General features: G+C 36.0%; 1 protein-coding gene across 1 annotated transcript in view; it reads left to right on the top strand.

Annotated features, from left to right (window-relative positions):
* The window catches only part of CNBD1 (cyclic nucleotide binding domain containing 1), a 397,689-nt gene that overhangs the window by 7,857 nt on the left and 369,061 nt on the right, over positions 1 to 20,771 (top strand). The window contains exon 2 of the mRNA XM_030304387.1: positions 17,086 to 17,158. Coding sequence (XP_030160247.1) covers positions 17,086 to 17,158 — 73 coding nt within the window. The remainder of the gene's footprint in view (positions 1 to 17,085; positions 17,159 to 20,771) is intronic.

The following is a 20,771-nucleotide window of genomic DNA, read 5'->3' as shown; positions in this document are numbered from 1 at the left end:
CTAGCAATCTAGTTAACACTCTATCTTTATATGGTCTCTGTAGAATAGAGCTGGAGAGTTCCTATGCTGGGAGAAAATTATTCCTTGAGTTATAACATCATGCTCCTCACCATACTTTTATGCCTTAGCTCATGTTTCCTCTTGGAGTTCCCATCTATCTTGCTCTATTTATTCTTATCATTCCCGTGTCAGTGACTTGAATCTCTGCAAAGACTCTCCTGGCTTCTCCAGTATGAAGTAATGTCTTCCATGTCTCTGACCTGGAAAATCATAAAAATGTGCCTTACGTTTATGGTTCTTATTAGATAAATATCTGGAGATAAGTGGTTACCCTTCATATGTCTTTGTATCTCTAATGCCTAGCATGCAGGTGATAAAAGAAGAAAGGTGAACAAATATTACACAATTTGTGGGAATTTTGGTGAGTAGGTGTCTTTTAAGTTATTATGTAATAACATATGCATCAGGCACAAAAAATTATTGAAAAGTTGAGTCTTCCCCCAACCCATACTCCTAATTTTATCCTCAAAATTAACTATCATGAAAAACATTTTCCTTGTATATATTTTTAATGTTTATATATTTTACATATATATGTAAACATTGTACATACATGTATATATTTTTAATATTTATATATTTTTATATTATTTTAATGCATATGGTAGAGCATTTTTATTACCCTATATCCTACTTTTTTTTTTACTTATTAGTATCATATATTATGAAGGCCTTTCATGTCAAAATGTAGATATGTACCTTATTAATTTTAGTGGCTATAATTATATTTCATTATTTGAATACACCAAAATACTGCTAATGGACGTGCTATTTAATATATTGTGTCTCATCTTCAACTCCACCCTTGTATATATTCTGCTTTGTAATGCTGGGCTGGGGCTCTGCAAACCAGTTTTTTTCAAGAAGCCAGCTGGCTTCCTGTTAGAATCTGTCAATAGCACGTGTTAGAGGGAGATTGGAAGGCAGGAGCAAAGTTAAGGAATATGTTTATCCTTTTGTTTTCTTTTCTTTTTTTTAAGTTTATTTATTTTGAGAGAGATACAGGGAGCAAGCAGGGGAGGGGCATATAGAGGAGAGGGAGAGAGAGAGAGATAGAGAGAATCCCAAGCAGGCTCTGCACTGTCAGCGCACAGCCCCACATAGGGCTGGAACTCACAAACCATGAGATCTGACCAAGACTCAGACACTTAACTAATGGACCTACCAAGGGGCCCCTCCTTTTGTTTTCTGTTTCTGGTTTGCTTCTCCTTGTGAGTGTATCTTTTTCACCCAAGCAGCGGCTGTTTGTTCCAGCAGCAGCAGATAATTCCATTTGCAATTTTCCCAGTGTTGCCAGAAATAGCTTCATCACACCCCCTCAACAATCCAGCACCAGCTGCTGGTACACTGTCTCAGAAGCACTGCTTCTTAGGGCCACTGCTTCCAGCTTCCAAGTTTTAGTAATTAAATCTCTTCCCTTTGCTTCATCAGCAAAAAGAGTGGTGGTGGATGCTTTCTGCATGATATTTGTGGCTCCCTTTTTGTCTCTTCAATTCTTTAATATTTGACTAATAGTTCTTTTTATCATTTTTTTTCTGTTGAAATTACTGGTGTGGTTTCAGTCTCCTGACAGCTGGATTCTCTCTAATAATACAGTGGGAATTTTTTTCTAGTTACTTTTGCTGTTAAAATCAAATAAACATCCTGTACTACCCTCTTGAGTTGGCAAGCATGTGTATTAATAGCACTGCAAGGCCAAAGGATGTGTGCATTTTAAAGTTTGATAACTATTAACAAGTTGCCTTCAAAGAGTTTGTACTAATTTCTACTCCTACCATCAGCATGTGCAAGTTTCTATTTCACAGTATTTATACTAACATCATGCATTATAAAACAAATATTCTGCCAATAAATTAATTGGAGATAGTTTTATTTACTCTGTAAGTTTGCATTTCTTTATGAGTGAGATTTAGAATCTTTTCATATATTTGTGGTCATTTGTATTTATGTGAACAGTCTACTTATATGTCTCTTGCCCATTCATTGAGGTTTATTTTTCCTTTTATTTGAAAGAAATCTTTGTGTATAAAATAAGTTAGCCCTTTGGCATGTAATTTGCAGGTATTTTTCTCAGCTTGTATTTTTTTCATGTTTATGATTTTTGTGTTATACAAATATTTTAGATTGCTTGGACAGTTTTTGTCCTCTGTTATTGATTCTTTCTTAGAATGCTATTCTTCATGCCAAAATTTAAAAATAATTTTTGCTTGCTTCCTTTTATTACTTATGTAGTTTTATTTTTAATATTAAGGTTGTTAAATATTTGGTGCATCTGGAATTTATTTTCCAATAGTTTTACTTTAGAATAGTGATGTATGGCTACAACTTAATGTTTTTCCAAATGACCAATCAATTCTAACACTATTTGTTGAGTAATCTATCTTTTTCTTACTAATTTGAAATGCCAGTTTTTATTATATGCTGAATTTTCATATGCATTCTGGATGTATTTCTGGAAACTATTATTTACTTTTTCCACTTATTTCTTGTGTATTTATGCATTTGTATTGAATTGTTATAATTCTAAAGCATTATAATATACTTCTGTATCTGGTAAGATTAACCTTCACTGATTACTCTTTTTTAAAAGACTTGTAGCCTTTTATGTTTGTTTTTCTATATGACCTTTAGAAATATTTGGGCTTTTTCAGCAAATAAACATGTGGGTATTTTATTTGGAAATGTGTTAAAGATTCATTTATGAAGAATTGATGTCTTTATGATATTGAATATTCCTACTTAAGAACTTGTAAGGGGTGCCTGAGTGGCTCAGTCTGTTAAGCATCAGGCTCTTGACAGGTCATTATCTCATGGTTCGTGAGACTGAGCCCTGCATTGGGCTCCGTGGAGCCTTCTTCGGAATCTCTCTGCTCTGTTTCTGACCTCCCCCCTACTCTCACTCTCTCTCTCTCAAAATAAATAAATAAATATTTTAAAAAAGAACTTTTTACAATATTCAATTCATCCCTACTTCCAATTTTTGCAAATGTTTTTTTATGCCATTCAATAAAATTTATTTCTGGCATTTTATCTTTTTTTCCTTTGCTATTATGAATGATATCTTTTCCTCATTATATTTTCTAAGTATAAAAGTCATCATATGAAAAAGCTATTAAATTTTTAAAAGTAAAATTTAAAAAATTTGAAAGTGCAATCTTATGGAAATTTTGTAAGTTTAATATAACGAAACTTATTTTTTCAGAGCCGTTTGACACTCAATTTGCCTTAAATATTTTAGCATGTATTTCTTTAAAAATAAGGAATTACTTATTACATAATCACAATATATCCATCAAAGTAAAAACATTAACACAGATAAATTACTGTAATCTAATTCTTAGCCCCCTCCCATTTGAATTTAGCCAATTGTTCTGATAATGATTTTTATAGTAAAAGGATCCAATTCAAAATCTCATGTTGCATTTCATTGTCTTGTCTTCTCTGTTTAGTCTGGAACATTCTCCATTTTCCTTGCCTTTCATTGCTGGGAGATTACAAATCAGTTATTTAGTAGAATATACTTCAGTTTGGTTTCTCTGATCTTTCCTCATGATTAGATTCAAGTAGGATATCTTTGGCAGAAATGTCATAGAAGTGATACTGTGTTCTCTTTCCTTCTTATTGGGTGGATGATTTCATTTTAAACAATTGATTAAGGTGGTTATATGGAGATCTTCTTTGCAGTAAATTTACTTTTTCCTTTTTTAATTAATAAGTATTTTGCGAAGAGGTATTTTGAAAGTATGGAAATATCCAGTTTTCATAAAATATTAAATAAATGTAAAATTATAATTTCCTAGTTTGTTCAAAGGCTCCTGATGAGTTATTATCATTATATAGTCTGGTGTCCAGCTTGTTCACAGTTCACTGGAAATGCCTTCAAGTTAGTCTAACCATTTTCTTGCTCCCTATCTGAGCCCTAGAATCAGCCATTTTCCCAACAAGCCCTGGTTCATTTTAATGCAGAATTATATTTAGAAGTCAAGATCTGGGTGCTATGTATGTTCATTGATGTTAGGGTGTTATTGTTCCCAAGTCCTCTTAGAGGAAAGATCCTAGGAATAAAAATTTATATTTATGTTTATTTGCATATCAATTTATTGAAAAGCATGAGTTTACACCAATTTATTCCAATTGCAGTGCAACACTATAGGCTTCATTCTAATGTTCTCACTTTCTATACTTGTAATTCCCTTCTCTGAAGCAAGAAACTTTACTCCTATTAACTATACCTTTGATCAGTTTCCTTTATGTAGCTAATCTTCCATATTCACTGCCATCTTATCCCCACTAAGGGTCTAACACTCAGCACTGACAGATCCCCTCCCTCTCCCACTTCATATTGCTCTCCTCACTCCCCTTGAACTCCAGTACTCAGCACAGGCCCGCCCCCACACATGGATGCCCTCCACATCTTGTTTTTGGCTGTTGTGACATCCTACCTTTCACCTCCCACTTACAGCTGGCGTTGATGCCTACCTTCTTATACTATTCCAGTTGTTTTAAGACACAATTGTTTAGAGACAAGAAGGAACTATTGAATATATACTGTATTTTCTTTGAATGTTTACTTTCTTTACTGTTTTAGTGACTATGCTGATGGGTTTACAGTCTATGCCATTCTGTTTTCTACCTGTATAATTATAACATTTTGCAAGCAGTGTTTTTGTCTTTTTTTCCTACTTTTCATCATTTGTGTATTTCTTTTATCAAATTGTGTAGTTTGATACTTCCAAAAATTTGCAGTACTGATGGATATTTTTATCTTATGCTATTAAGCATAATAGCAACTTATGCTATTGCTTCTAGCTCCAACATTAAACATGATTCTTTCTTTTGGTTTGATATATTCATCAAGTTAAGAAAAGAAGCTTTTTAAAAATTAAATTATTTAAGAACAATACTGAGTTTTATTGAATATTTATTCTGTATCTGTGGAGATTATGATTTTTTAAATTCTGACTTGTAAATTATATGGTTATATTTTGTCATTGAAATTTCTTTGAATTACTTGGATAAATCGAACTTTGTTGTGTGATAATACTCTGTTAGTATGTTTCTGGGCACCATATACTGATAATATTCATTTTTTAAAACTGTTTATTTATTTTGAGAGAGACAGAGATTATGTGTTTGTGTGATCAGGGGAGTGACAGAGAGAGAGAGAGAGGGAGAGAGAGAGAATCCCAAGCAGGCTCTGTGCTGTCAGCATGGAGCCCAATGTGGGGCTCGATATCACAGATTGTGAGATATGACCTGAGCTGAAATCAAGAGTCCAAGGCTTAACCAGCTGAGCCACCTGGCTGCCCCTATAATAATTATTTTTATTTGTAAAAGAAATCAGTCTCTGGTTTTCTTTTTCATGCTCTAGTTGTCACATTTGGGTATCAGTGTTTTGCTTGTTTCATCAAAGAAATTTGGAAGCTTTTCTTCTCTGTGTTCTGAAGCATTTAACTAGCACTAGAATTATTTCTTACATAAAGATTTGGTAGAAATAACCTATGATTATATTTTATTTGTGTGCATGTAGGGGGATGGCAGAGAAAAACTGCTATAAGATTATTCTCCATTTCTTTCAAGGCAACTGATTTATTTAAATTTTCTCTCCCTTCTATGGTCAATTTAGGTAATATGCATTTTTCTGAAAAATCAGTAAGTTTTTTTTTTTTTTACTTTGGTATATAGCTTTAAAAATACTCTTGATTTTCTTTATAATGTTGTTTATAGTTATTCCCAATTTCATTTCTGACCTTGAGTACTTATTACATATTTTCCTTGTTAAGATAAGCCAGTCATTTATTTTTTCCCTTCAAAGACCCAGATCTTTTGAATTTACTTTTTACTTCATTTGTAGGTAAGAAGGAAAGAAAGTTACTATTGAGATTATTTTGTCTCCATTTATTCCTGAAATTTTTGCTTTATGAATTTTACTGCCATATAATTTGGAACACAAAAATATTTAATAGATTCCATACCTAAATCTCTGTTTCTTGATTTATCAACATTAGATAATGAATATTCACAACCTAGTATAAAGTGAGAAAAATTTTCCACTTCACATCATGATTTGATTAGTAAGAATATTAATTTTTAAGTCTTTGACTAGTTGCATTCATACCTTCAAATATTATTATTATTATCTTTAATGTTTATTGTTTAATTTATTTTGAGAGAGAGAGATAGTGTGCGAGTAGGGGAAGGGCAGAGATAGAGGGAGACAGAGAATCTCAAGCTGACTCCACGCTGTCAACGCAGAGCCCAATGCCAGGCTTGAACACGTGAACTGTGAGATCAAGACCTGATCCAAGAGTTGGATGCTTAACTGACTGAGGTGTCCCAGAGCCCCACTTTCAAATATTATTATCAGGGCCCCATTATTTTAAAATATTCTTTAAGTTGTAAATAGTAATTATCTGCTATGTGAGGAGGTCTGCACAAATATATTTTATGCTTTCACTTCTCTGCTGAAATTTCCAAATTATTACTATTACTTTTTATACCCTTTTCATTAGAATCTATGTGGAATCTATTATTTGTGTTAAGGTTTACAGAATTTACCTACCCTTTATTAGTATAGTGTCCATATTATTTAAGTTTCAGGTGCATGTTTATCATATTGTATTTTTCAAAGAGGGATTATGATACTTTATATTCTTTGAGGTCTTATATTTATTTTATATTTATTGGAAAATAAAACTCATTATAAGTAATAATATATAACATTATAATGAATATATATAATTTAATTATAATTATATATTTTATTTATTATATAAAAATATATTATAAATAATATATTATATTATAATATATTTGCATTATTTATATATCATTATAATATATGAGTAATAAAAATTATAAATAATATAATATATAATATATAATAATAAAATTCACTTTATATATATATATATATTTATATTTCCTGTCCCCCTTCATTTGTCTTACTGTTTGTCAGGACTTTGCTGTGGAGAAGATTAAAGTCAAACTGAGTTTTGGCTGGGGGCTAAAATAATAGCTTATCTTCAAAACATAGTTACATTAATTTATTCAACCAGTAGAATCTAGAATATCTGATATCTTTGTAAATCATGTATTATGTTTTCTCTTTCCCTTTCTGGGTCATGGTATTTAGTTCTTCATATTCAGGTCTTATATATGAGAACAATGTTCTTATGTTATGTGTGGGAACATTTTTTTTCCCTATACCATTATTTATGTTTTCTTGTTCAGGAAAAATTTCCACATATGGTATCTGCTTTCTATATTCATTTATCACTTTCTCTTTTTTTTCCTCTATTTTAATGTTAGCCTTTATGTTCTGTGATTATATTTTCTTAAATATTGTCATTTTTACTATTTCTAATGGAAATTTTGTCATAATTTTATCTTTCTCTTCTTCCTTAACATAGCCTGTTTAGTTATAATTTCTTAGGTGTACAACTTAGTGATTTGACAACTTTATACATAATGCTGTGTTCACCACAAGTGTAGCTACCATCTGTCCATTTACATCTCTATTACAGTATCATTGACTATTCCTTGTGCAGTTGATTTGGCCTCTATTTCTCTTCAGTGACTGAGACAAACTGCCTTTGTGTTGATTGCCACCTAACATTTGTCATCCTACCACCATAACAATCTAATTCTTAAAAAAAATGAGTATATGTGGAATCTTTGTCCAGCCCTACATTCCATATATATCATGGGTTTTATATACAAAAATTAGTTCAAAGGAAACAAATAAATACTCTATTAACCATCAATGTAGGTATGTTTAATTCCCTATTATTACACACATTTAGACTAACGTAAAAATGTAGAACTGGATCACTTATCCAAGTGTGTATAGAAAGAATTTATCATGCTTATAGTGTCTCATGAATCCTTTATTTATTCTTACCATTAATGTTTCTGTTGCTATTGCTGCTGACCTGTTTCTTTGTGCTCTGAATATTGCATTAAGCAAAGTTCTCCTTATCATTGGATTAGAGTGTATCCTGCAAGTACTTTTGAAGAAGTCCTAGCTTTCTGTTTTCTAGCTAGCCATACTCTGGCATTTCCACTTGGTCATTGTCACATTTTCTCTTTGTCTCTGCTGTTCATCTCTTTTATGTTGCCCAGTAGCCACTCCGATAAGTCTAGTCTCCTAGTATATAGTAGTTTTGCATTTACATATTTTTAAGCCTTCACTTATTTTATTGCTCCTTCTTAGCTTTTTGCAAGGGGTATTTACCTTTTAAGGGAAAGTTTATTGGGGAAAAATTTTTTAATTTTATTTTAACACTCGCCAGACCCATTTTTAGCAAATCTTTATAACCCCCACATAAGCTTACATAACTCACTATACTGCACAAATATGGAAATACATATCTACCCCTTAAGGACATTAACACATAAAAACAAATGATCACCAATGTATCACTCAGATAAAACACTGGATTTTAGTTTCTCTATTTCAATAATATATACTGAGCATTATATCAGTAAAGAAAATTGGCTTTTTGATTGCGTCATGGATTTCTTGTTCTTTGTTTCTAGCTTAGAATTTACTTTGTAATCACCCTTTTATATCAGCTTTTAATCTTCTTTCAAACAAACTGTGCTCAAAATCCATGATTTTACCCCCATTATAAGGTGAAGCCCACTCTACTTCTGTGAGAAGCCCAACTAAGACATATTCATCAGGGAAAACAAGACTGGAAAACAGATGTAAACCTAGTACCTTCTGAACTCCTTAGGCTTTATCCTGGTATTAGATTTGATCATCTGAAAAGCTCAATTTCCAGTGTTTGCAAAGTTACAATTTCATGTTGAAATCTATTGGCCTTTTCTTTTTCACAAAACTGCTTCAAAGACAAGATCCATTATATTGTTCAAAACCCTTTTTGTAAAGTCCCTTGTGATAAATACCTCTTGGAAATAAGAATCAGCAAAGAAGAAATTTTTTGATGAATTGTGAAGTGTCCTTCTAGGCTGTGAGTACTTACTATATAGGCTATTGTAGTTTTGAGTTTACTTGCTGTGCCAAGTTTAGTGCAAAGCCTTACCCTCAAGTGCTGTAGCTTTTCTCAGGCCAGCTGATTTCTCCATTTTTCTATTCTTTGTTAGCAATTCTTAGTTTTATTTTATTTATTTATTTTTATGTATATGAAATTTATTGACAAATTGGTTTCCATACAACACCCAGTGCTCATCCCAAAAGGTGCCCTCCTCAATACCCATCACCCACCCTGCCCTCCCTCCCACCCCCCATCAACCCTCAGTTTGTTCTCAGTTTTTAACAGTCTCTTATGCTTTGGCTCTCTCCCACTCTAACGTCTTTTTTTTTTTTTTTCCTTCCCCTCCCCCATGGGTTCCTGTTGAGTTTCTCAGGATCCACATAAGAGTGAAACCATATGGTATCTGTCTTTCTCTGTATGGCTTATTTCACTTAGCATCACGCTCTCCAGTTCCATCCATGTTGCTACAAAAGGCCATATTTCATTTTTTCTCATTGCCACATAGTATTCCATTGTGTATATAAACCACAATTTCTTTATCCATTCATCAGTTGATGGACATTTAGGCTCTTTCCATAATTTGGCTATTGTTGAGAGTGCTGCTATGAACATTGGGGTACAAGTGCCCCTATGCATCAGTACTCCTGTATCCCTTGGATAAATTCCTAGCAGTGCTATTGCTGGGTCATAGGGTAGGTCTATTTTTAATTTTCTGAGGAACCTCCACACTGCTTTCCAGAGCGGCTGCACCAATTTGCAATCCCACCAACAGTGCAAGAGGGTTCCCGTTTCTCCACATCCTCTCCAGCATCTATAATCTCCTGATTTGTTCATTTTGGCCACTCTGACTGGCGTGAGGTGATACCTGAGTGTGGTTTTGATTTGTATTTCCCTGATAAGGAGCGACGCTGAACATCTTTTCATGTGCCTGTTGGCCATCTGGATGTCTTCTTTAGAGAAGTGTCTATTCATGTTTTCTGCCCATTTCTTCACTGGGTTATTTGTTTTTCGGGTGTGGAGTTTGGTGAGCTCTTTATAGATTTTAGATACTAGCTCTTTGTCCGATATGTCATTTGCAAATATCTTTTCCCATTCCGTTGGTTGCCTTTTAGTTTTGTTGGTTGTTTCCTTTGCTGTGCAGAAGCTTTTTATCTTCATAAGGTCCCAGTAATTCACTTTTGCTTTTAATTCCCTTGCCTTTGGGGATGTGTCGAGTAAGAGATTGCTACGGCTGAGGTCAGAGAGGTCTTTTCCTGCTTTCTCCTCTAAGGTTTTGATGGTTTCCTGTCTCACATTTAGGTCCTTTATCCATTTTGAGTTTATTTTTGTAAATGGTGTGAGAAAGTGGTCTAGTTTCAACCTTCTGCATGTTGCTGTCCAGTTCTCCCAGCACCATTTGTTAAAGAGGCTGTCTTTTTTCCATTGGATGTTCTTTCCTGCTTTGTCAAAGATGAGTTGGCCATACGTTTGTGGGTCTAGTTCTGGGGTTTCTATTCTATTCCATTGGTCTGTGTGTCTGTTTTTGTGCCAATACCATGCTGTTTTGATGATTACAGCTTTGTAGTAGAGGCTAAAGTCTGGGATTGTGATGCCTCCTGCTTTGGTCTTCTTCTTCAAAATTCCTTTGGCTATTTGGGGCCTTTTGTGATTCCATATGAATTTTAGGATTGCTTGTTCTAGTTTTGAGAAGAATGCTGGTGCAATTTTGACTGGGATTGCATTGAATGTGTAGATAGCTTTGGGTAGTATTGACATTTTGACAATATTTATTTTTCCAATCCATGAGCAGGGAATGTCTTTCCATTTCTTTAAATCTTCTTAAATTACCTTCATAAGCTTTCTATAGTTTTCAGCATACAGATCCTTTACATCTTTGGTTAGATTTATTCCTAGGTATTTTATGCTTCTTGGTGCAATTGTGAATGGGATCAGTTTCTTTATTTGTCTTTCTGTTGCTTCATTGTTAGTGTATAAGAATGCAACTGATTTCTGTACATTGATTTTGTATCCTGCAACTTTGCTGAATTCATGTATCAGTTCTAGCAGACTTTTGGTGGAGTCTATCGGATTTTCCATGTATAATATCATGTCATCTGCAAAAAGCGAAAGCTTGACTTCATCTTTGCCAATTTTGATGCCTTTGATTTCCTTTTGTTGTCTGATTGCTGATGCTAGAACTTCCAGCACTATGTTAAACAACAGCGGTGAGAGTGGGCATCCCTGTCGTGTTCCTGATCTCAGGGAAAAAGCTCTCAGTTTTTCCCCGTTGAGGATGATGTTAGCTGTGGGCTTTTCATAAATGGCTTTTATGATCTTTAAGTATGTTCCTTCTATCCCGACTTTCTCAAGGGTTTTTATTAAGAAAGGGTGCTGGATTTTGTCAAAGGCCTTTTCTGCATCGATTGACAGGATCATATGGTTCTTCTCTTTTTTTTTGTTAATGTGATGTATCACGTTGATTGATTTGCGAATGTTGAACCAGCCCTGCATCCCAGGAGTGAATCCCACTTGATCATGGTGAATAATTCTTTTTATATGCTGTTGAATTCAATTTGCTAGTATCTTATTGAGAATTTTTGCATCCATATTCATCAGGGATATTGGCCTGTAGTTCTCTTTTTTTACTGGGTCTCTGTCTGGTTTAGGAATCAAAGTAATACTGGCTTCATAGAATGAGTCTGGAAGTTTTCCTTCCCTTTCTATTTCTTGGAATAGCTTGAGAAGGATAGGTATTATCTCTGCTTTAAACGTCTGGTAGAACTCCCCTGAGAAGCCATCTGGTCCTGGACTCTTATTTGTTGGGAGATTTTTGATAACCGATTCAATTTCTTCGCTGGTTATGGGTCTGTTCAAGCTTTCTATTTCCTCCTGATTGAGTTTTGGAAGCGTGTGGGTGTTCAGGAATTTGTCCATTTCTTCCAGGTTGTCCAATTTGTTGGCATATAATTTTTCATAGTATTCCCTGATAATTGTTTGTATCTCTGAGGGATTGGTTGTAATAATTCCATTTTCATTCATGATTTTATCTATTTGGGTCATCTCCCTTTTCTTTTTGAGAAGCCTGGCTAGAGGTTTGTCAATTTTGTTTATTTTTTCAAAAAACCAACTCTTGGTTTCATTGATCTGCTCTACGGTTTTTTTAGATTCTATATTGTTTATTTCTGCTCTGATCTTTATTATTTCTCTTCTTCTGCTGGGTTTAGGCTGTCTTTGCTGTTCTGCTTCTATTTCCTTTAGGTGTGCTGTTAGATTTTGTATTTGGGATTTTTCTTGTTTCTTGAGATAGGCCTGGATTGCAATGTATTTTCCTCTCAGGACTGCCTTCGCTGCGTCCCAAAGCGTTTGGATTGTTGTATTTTCATTTTCGTTTGTTTCCATATATTTTTTAATTTCTTCTCTAATTGCCTGGTTGACCCACTCATTCATTAGTAGGGTGTTCTTTAACCTCCATGCTTTTGGAGGTTTTCCAGACTTTTTCCTGTGGTTGATTTCAAGCTTCATAGCATTGTGGTCTGAAAGTATGCATGGTATAATTTCAATTCTTGTAAACTTATGAAGGGCTGTTTTGTGACCCAGTATATGATCTATCTTGGAGAATGTTCCATGTGCACTCGAGAAGAAAGTATATTCTGTTGCTTTGGGATGCAGAGTTCTAAATATATCTGTCAAGTCCATCTGATCCAATGTGTCATTCAGGGCCCTTGTTTCTCTATTGACCGTGTGTCTAGATGATCTATCCATTTCTGTAAGTGGGGTGTTAAAGTCCCCTGCAATTACCACATTCTTATCAATAAGGTTGCTTATGTTTATGAGTAATTGTTTTATATATTTGGGGGCTCCGGTATTCGGCGCATAGACATTTATAATTGTTAGCTCTTCCTGATGGATAGACCCTGTAACTATTATATAATGCCCTTCTTCATCTCTTGTTACAGCCTTTAATTTAAAGTCTAGTTTGTCTGATATAAGTATGGCTACTCCAGCTTTCTTTTGGCTTCCAGTAGCATGATAAATAGTTCTCCATCCCCTCACTCTGAATCTAAAGGTGTCCTCAGGTCTAAAATGGGTCTCTTGTAGACAGCAAATAGATGGGTCTTGTTTTTTTATCCATTCTGATACCCTATGTCTTTTGGTTGGCGCATTTAATCCATTTACATTCAGTGTTATTATAGAAAGATACGGGTTTAGAGTCATTGTGATGTCTGTATGTTTTATGCTTGTAGTGATGTCTCTGGTACTTTGTCTCACAGGGTCCCCCTTAGGATCTCTTGTAGGGCTGGTTTAGTGGTGACAAATTCCTTCAGTTTTTGTTTGTTTGGGAAGACCTTTATCTCTCCTTCTATTCTAAATGACAGACTTGCTGGATAAAGGATTCTCGGCTGCATATTTTTTCTGTCTAGCACGCTGAAAATCTTGTGCCAAGTCTTTCTGGCCTGCCAAGTTTCAAAAGAGAGATCAGTCACGTGTCTTATAGGTCTCCCTTTATATGTGAGGGCACGTTTACCCCTTGCTGCTTTCAGAATTTTCTCTTTATCCTTGTATTTTGCCAGTTTCACTATGATATGTCGTGCAGAAGATCGATTCAAGTTACGTCTGAAGGGAGTTCTCTGTGCCTCTTGGATTTCAATGCCTTTTTCCTTCCCCAGTTCAGGGAAGTTCTCAGCTATGATTTCTTCAAGTACCCCTTCAGCACCTTTCCCTCTCTCTTCCTCCTCTGGGATACCAATTATGCGTATATTATTTCTTTTTAGTGTATCACTTAGTTCTCTAATTTTCCCCTCATACTCCTGGATTTTTTTATCTCTCTTTTTCTCAGCTTCCTCTTTTTCCATAACTTTATCTTCTAGTTCACCTATTCTCTCCTCTGCCTCTTCCATCCGAGCCGTGGTGGTTTCCATTTTGTTTTGCATTTCCTTTAAAGCGTTTTTCAGCTCCTCGTGACTGTTCCTTAGTCCCTTGATCTCTGTAGCAAGAGATTCTCTGCTGTCCTGTATACTGTTTTCAAGGCCAGCGATTAATTTTATGACTATTATTCTAAATTCACTTTCTGTTATATTATTTAAATCCTTTTTGATCAGCTCATTAGCTGTTGTTATTTCCTGGAGATTCTTCTGAGGGGAATTCTTCCGCTTGGTCATTTTGGATAGTCCCTGGTGTGGTGAGGACCTGCAGGGCACTTCCCCTGTGCTGTGGTGTATAACTGGAGTTGGTGGGCGGGGCCGCTGTCCGACCTGATGTCTGCCCCCAGCCCACCGCTGGGGCCACAGTCAGACTGGTGTGTGCTTTCTCTTCCCCTCTCCTAGGGGCGGGATTCACTGTGGGATGGTGTGGCCCGTCTGGGCTACTTGCACACTGCCAGGCTTGTGATGCTGGGGATCTGGCGTATTAGCTGGGGTGGGTAGGCAAGGTGCACGGCGGCAGGGGGTAGGTTTAGCTCGCTTCTCCTTAGGTGATCCACTTCAGGAGGGGCCCTGTGGCAGCGGGAGGGAGTCAGATCCGCTGCCGGAGGTTTGGCTCCGCAGAAGCACAGAGTTGGGTGTTTGCGCGGAGCGAGCAATTTCCCTGGCAGGAACCGGTTACCTTTGGGATTTTGGCTGGGGGATGGGCAGGGGAGATGGCGCTGGCGAGCGCCTTTGTTCCCCACCAAACTGAGCTCTGTCGTCAGGGGGCTCGGCAGCTCTCCCTCCCTTTGTCCTCCAGCCTTCCCGCTTTCTGAGCAGAGCTGTTAACTTATGACCTCCCAGACCATAAGTCGCGCTTGCTGTCGGAACACAGTCTGTCAGGCCCCTCCGCTTTTGCCAGCCAGACTCAGGGACTCTGCTTGGCCAGCGAGCCGCCCCTCCGCCCCGGCTCCCTCCCGCCAGTCCGTGGAGCGCACACCGCCTCGCCGCCCTTCTACCCTCTTCCGTGGGCCTCTCGCCTGCGCTTGGGTCTGGCAACTCCGTTCTGCTAATCCTCTGGCGGTTTTCTGGGTTATTTAGGCAGGTGTAGGTGGAATCTAAGTGATCAGGACGCGCGGTGAACCCAGCGTCCTCCTACGCCGCCATCTTCCCTCCAATCAGCAATTCTTAGTTTTATAATATCCATCCTGTGATATTCTTTGTAAGGTACTTAAGCTGAAGGTGAAAATATTTACTTTTAAAAATCCCCCTTTTAAGCCAAAATTTCTCAACCCTTGATCTGTTTTAAAAATCTATGGCGGGGCGCCTAGGTGGCTCAGTTGGTTAAGCGTCCGACTTCGGCTCAGGTCATGATCTCATGGTCCATGAGTTCGAGCTCCGCGTCGGGTTCTGTGCTGACAGCTCAGAGCCTGGAGCCTGTTTCAGATTCTGTGTCTCCCTCTCTCTCTGCCCCTCCCCTGTTCATGCTCTGTCTTTCTCTGTCTCAAAAATAAATAAACGTTAAAAAAAAATCTCTATGGCAATTACCCCCTTTTCCTGTCTATACCAGTCACCATGGCTATTTCTGATCCGATTTTTAAACTGGACTAAACTAATACTTCATAGAAGTCTCTATCTTTTTTTTTTTTTCCCATTGAGGGAGAGAGAGAGAGAGCAGGGGAAGGGCAGAGAGAGAGAGAATCTGAAGTAGGCTCCATACCCAGTGGAGAGCCAATGTGGCCTTGGTCTCATGACCATCATCAGATCATGACCTGAGCTGAAATCAGGAGTCAGATGCTTAACCAACTGAGCCACCCAGGTGCCCCCATAGAAATCTTTTCTTCATCTATCAGTCTAAAAACTACTATAATTAAGATTTTATTTAATATTCTATGTCAGAAATATGAATATACTTAAAAGTAGTTTTGATAAAATCTAGCTATAACTTGGCTCATTTAAAATAAGTATTCTATATGTTGCTAAAGTGAAATTAGGTGATTTTTTTGATTCTTAAGGCTTAACTGAGTAATATAGGTAAGAAAATACCTAAATCATGTAATTAGTATTTTCAAATTTATTAAATGGTAATGATTTATTTATATGGATAGCAGCCAGTTTTCTGATTAAATTGCTTTTACTTAAATTTCATATTTAGAAACTGCTATATATTATTGATGATTAATTTTAGATCACAAAAGTCTTAAACAAAACTGTCAAATTTTATGATTCAGTAATTTGAAATTAAAATTGATAAATTTGGACATGTCAAATTCCATTTCTTCCTTATTAGAATGTGGTTAATAGTTACATTTCAAGAAGTTTAGAAATGCATTAAGCTGCTGATTTTCTCAATACCTTTGCCCTAAGGGAAGACATAATGTGCATGCTGTTTATTTATTACTGCTTTCTGTTTTGCAGCATTTCTAACAGCATGCATTCTCCTGGAAAAAGGAGAGGACGTAGGATGTGAGTGCCCATCAGTTTAATGATGCTCATTGCACTCAATACTCTATCTTCCTTTTCATCTCCTTTGAAGGATGTCAGTTATTTCTGGCACTGAAGGAGAATTACAATTAGCTTGCTTCTTGTCTATGACTACCTTTCTGCTCTTAAGGGATATTGTGTGATTTGCTTACATATTAACTTCAGAAGAAATTGCAAACTGAATCTAGATATTGGAAGGTGCTCTGAAATGGGGCTAGCCAAAGATGGGGGCCTGCATAGGACTGAATAAAAACTAGTAGTATTCCAGAGAGAGAGAGAGACACAGGGACAGAGACAGAGACAGTGTCAGGGACCTCAGGAAAACTCTTTGAATTGTCATGTCATTGTCAGTTCACATTCTCAAGGTATGGGATGGGGATTCTGAGAGGCTTACTTATAGAGGAGAAACATATATGACACCTATAAACTCCAGAAAAATAAACAAACAATGTCAAACCAGATTTGACATCAGTGAAAACCATTACATTCTTTCTTTGTTTTAATCACCTTATTCAATGCTGCTTATATATCAAAGACTGATAATACTTCACTTCCATGGTTGATGAATTCTTTTACTATTTGTAATTAAACTCTATATACAATCTTTATTACTAAGATTATAGAAAATTACCCAAATTTTTAATTGATTTTTTTTTCAGAGTTGAAAATGTCTAAGTACATTGATTATGGTCAGTTGAATGCATTGTGCCATATGAGAGGACTACAATCTAGGTAAGTTATTCATATGTTTCTTTTTCTATCATTCAAATGAATAAAAACATGTTTGTTTTATGAATAAAGTGTTGTAATAAACCAATGTTGACTCATAGGTACTTGATTTACCACATAGATAAAAACATTTGAAAACCTGGAGGTTATTTCTTTAGAATGAAGGGGCAGAATATATGCTATATTTTAAGGAAACAATTGGGTGTGAGACAAACATAATTCATCCTTACCTGGGCCCTTTTTAGTATTTAAAAAACAGTCATAAGGGAAGAAAGCTTTAAATGGTTGAAAACACAAATCCAGAGTGAAATAAGTGCTTTAGCAGTGCCCAGGAAATGCCTCATTGAAATATACTGGAGCCAAAGAACTAGGAAATATTAGGGCTCAAAGCTCAGGATTCCTAAGGTATGTGATACTTGATGATATAATTTTTATTTTTATTTATTTATTAAAAAAAATTGATGTTTATTTATTTATTTTGAGAGAGAGGGGGAAGGAGAGACAGCATGAGTGAAGGAGAGGCAGAGAGAAGGAGAAACAGAATCCCAAGCAGGTTCCACCCCATCAGTGCAGAGCCCGATGTAGAAGCTCAAACTCACAAGCTTCGAGATCATGACCTGAGCTGAATTCAGGAGTCATATACTTAACTGACTGAGCCACCCAGGCATCTCTAAAGATGTAATTTTTAAAAATTTATTGTCTTGTCAATTCCTTTTCCCAAGTTGGATTATTGAAATTATAAAACTAGTTATTTTCTACATATCAGTCAGTGTCCATCCACTCTCCCACTTTACTAAGAGAGGACCTTGCCTCATCTTTAATGGGACTGCTGAGAAAATGCCCCAACAACTGTACAGACTTTATCTCTCTATTTTAAAATATCTACGCCTGGGTGGCTCAGTTGGTTAAGCGTCCAACTCTTGATTTCTGCTCAGGTCATGATCTTAAGGTTCTTGAGATGGAGTCCCATCAAGGTTCTCGAGATTGAGCCCTGTGTCAGACTCTGCACTGACAGCACTGAGCTTGCTTGGGATTCTGTTTCTCTCTCTCTCAAAATAAATAGACTTAAAAAAAAAATCTAAGTCACATCCTGTTGTTAATTAATTAATTTCATTATGATAAGTGCACTCCTTAATCCCCATCACCTATTTGCCCCATGCTCCCACCCACTTCCCCTCTGGTAACCATCAGTTTCTTCTCTATAGTTAAGAGTTTGTTTCTAGGTTTTTCTCTCTCTCCTTTTTCCCCTTTGCTTGTTTGTTTTGTTTCTTAAATTCCACATATTAGTGAGATCATGTTGTATTTGTCTTTTTCTGATCTATTTCGCTTAGCATTCTACTCTCTAGCTCCATCTATGTTGTTGCAGATGGCAAGATTTCATTCTTTTTGATGGCTGAATAATATTCCGTTGTATATATATCATGTTTCCTTTATCCAGTTGTCTATCAATGGACACTTGAGTTGCTTCCATAGTTTGGGCATTGTAAATAATGCTGCAGTAAGCATAGGGTTGCATGTATTTGTTTGAATCAGTGTTTTGTAATTTTGGGGTCAATACCCAGTAGTGCAATTCTTGGATTATAGGGTAGTTCTATTTTTAACTTTTTGAGGAAATTCCATACTGTTTTCTGGAGTGGCTGCACCAGTGCAAGAGAGTTATTTTTTCTCCACACCCTCACCAATACTTGTTGTTTCTGGTGTTTTTTATTTTTTTGTATTTTTGATTCCAAATTATTTAGAGACCTTCACTGATATTCCCATTTCTTCTTTTTAAGGGAAAGGGAGGAGGACATGCTTTTTTTTATATTCCTTGGATTTCTCCCAAGAATGATTTTTTTTTCTCCATGCACTTATGCCTCCTCCTAACTCTCAGTTCCTTTCAGCACAGGATGAAGAATCAAATGCATGTACTCCAGAGTCAGGTCACCTGGTTTGAATCCTGGCTCAGCTACTTACTGGCTGTGCCACCTTGGATTGGTTACTTAATTTCTCTTTACCTCAGTTTTCTCATTTTAAAATGGAGATAATAATGGTACCTATTTTACAGAGTTATTAGGACAACTAAATGAAATAATATATGTAACGTAAACAAGGCCTGGCACACAGTGAAAGCTATATAAATGTTATGTTTTAAATTATTAATGGTATTCAAAAAGGCTCATCCAAGTTTTTAACTGTTGAGCTTGTCTTATATACTGATCTCTTTTCTAACACATAAAAACCTAAAGCTATTTAAGGCTTTGGAGCCGAACTTTTTTTTTTTTTCCTTTCATTTTCCTTTTTTGCTTTTTTAGCCCAGACATAAAAAACAAAAAACAGAAAACCAAACATGTTTCTAGACCTACCCCCCAGCCCCCACTTTGGGTGATCATAGTAAGAGAGTAAATCATCTAGATGTAGGTCGGCCAAAGTATCCATTTTACATAAATATTATCAGCTTTCATCTTTCAGGTTTGATAATCTCTCCTAAGTAGTATTCTCCCATCAGACAATAAGCTTCTCTAAGCCCAGTCTGGTTGTCCTGCCTGACTTCCTTCTATTAAATCCCGCATTTACTGTGCCTTGTCTTAGATACCAAATCCCCAGAGTTTTTTGGATGTTTTCTTTTGAGGAACTGGTACACACCAGGGGTCTGGGAGAGGGCATGTTTTAGCATACCTGTATATATGTTTTGGGTTTAGGTTTAGAAAAAGAATATAGGATTACAAATACAACCATAGATATGAAAATGAATATTTTTTTAGAATAAGAAAATAAATTACAAAAAATTAATGATGGCATGGCAATTCAGGTCCTTTTTCCTAATGAGATTTCTTTATGGAGTTTATCAGAAATATATACATTGAATTCTTTCAGAATTACAAAGCTTTTAATTGATTTTAACAAATTGGGAAGAGATATAAGAAAAATGTATTCCTTCATATTTATTTATTCTTTATCTGCTAGATGTTAAAAATGACCAATGAAATATTCTTCCCCTAGAATAAAAAAAGAAAGGCTGAGAATTAAATGACTCAAGGATTGAAATTTTTATACATGAAACCTACCAAGGGTTTGATTATAGATATATAGCTACATATCTCTATCTCTATCTCTATCTCTATCTCTATCTCTATCTCTATCTCTCTCTACCTCTACCTCTACCTCTACCTCTGTCTATATTTATATATCTTCCTTATAGTTGTGCTTCCTTTGGCCCAGGATGGGAAGATGGAGGGGAGGCTGCTACTCTCCACCACTTCCCATGTGCCTCTACCCTGTACTCAATCCCAGTTGTTGAAGCTGCTCCTGTCCCCTACTGGGCATATGAGAGCTCTTGTTACTGGATTTTATACCTTGTGCCTGCATGTCTATAAACTTTGTACAAAAAGCAAGCCCCAGTGTGTGGTAGCTGCTCTCCATATGCATGTGGTCAGTCACTTGGTGTCTGTCTGATATTTCTTCTCTGAGAATAGATACAGTATGTTGGTATATTATTCTGGAATTTTTTTTTATCACAAGTAAAAGAAAATTTAGTAACAAAGAGAGATGATGTCACTTTGATGTAACATCTAAATTCTTAGATGTAGGATTTTTTATCCCTAGTAGACTACATATGTTCCATAAGGGCAGGAGA

The sequence above is a fragment of the Lynx canadensis genome, chromosome F2 (genome assembly GCF_007474595.2).
Source record: "Lynx canadensis isolate LIC74 chromosome F2, mLynCan4.pri.v2, whole genome shotgun sequence".
NCBI classification, from domain to species: Eukaryota; Metazoa; Chordata; class Mammalia; order Carnivora; family Felidae; genus Lynx; species Lynx canadensis.
The sequence above is the reverse complement of the archived record's forward strand: the minus strand, read 5'-3'. Positions and strand labels throughout refer to the sequence as shown.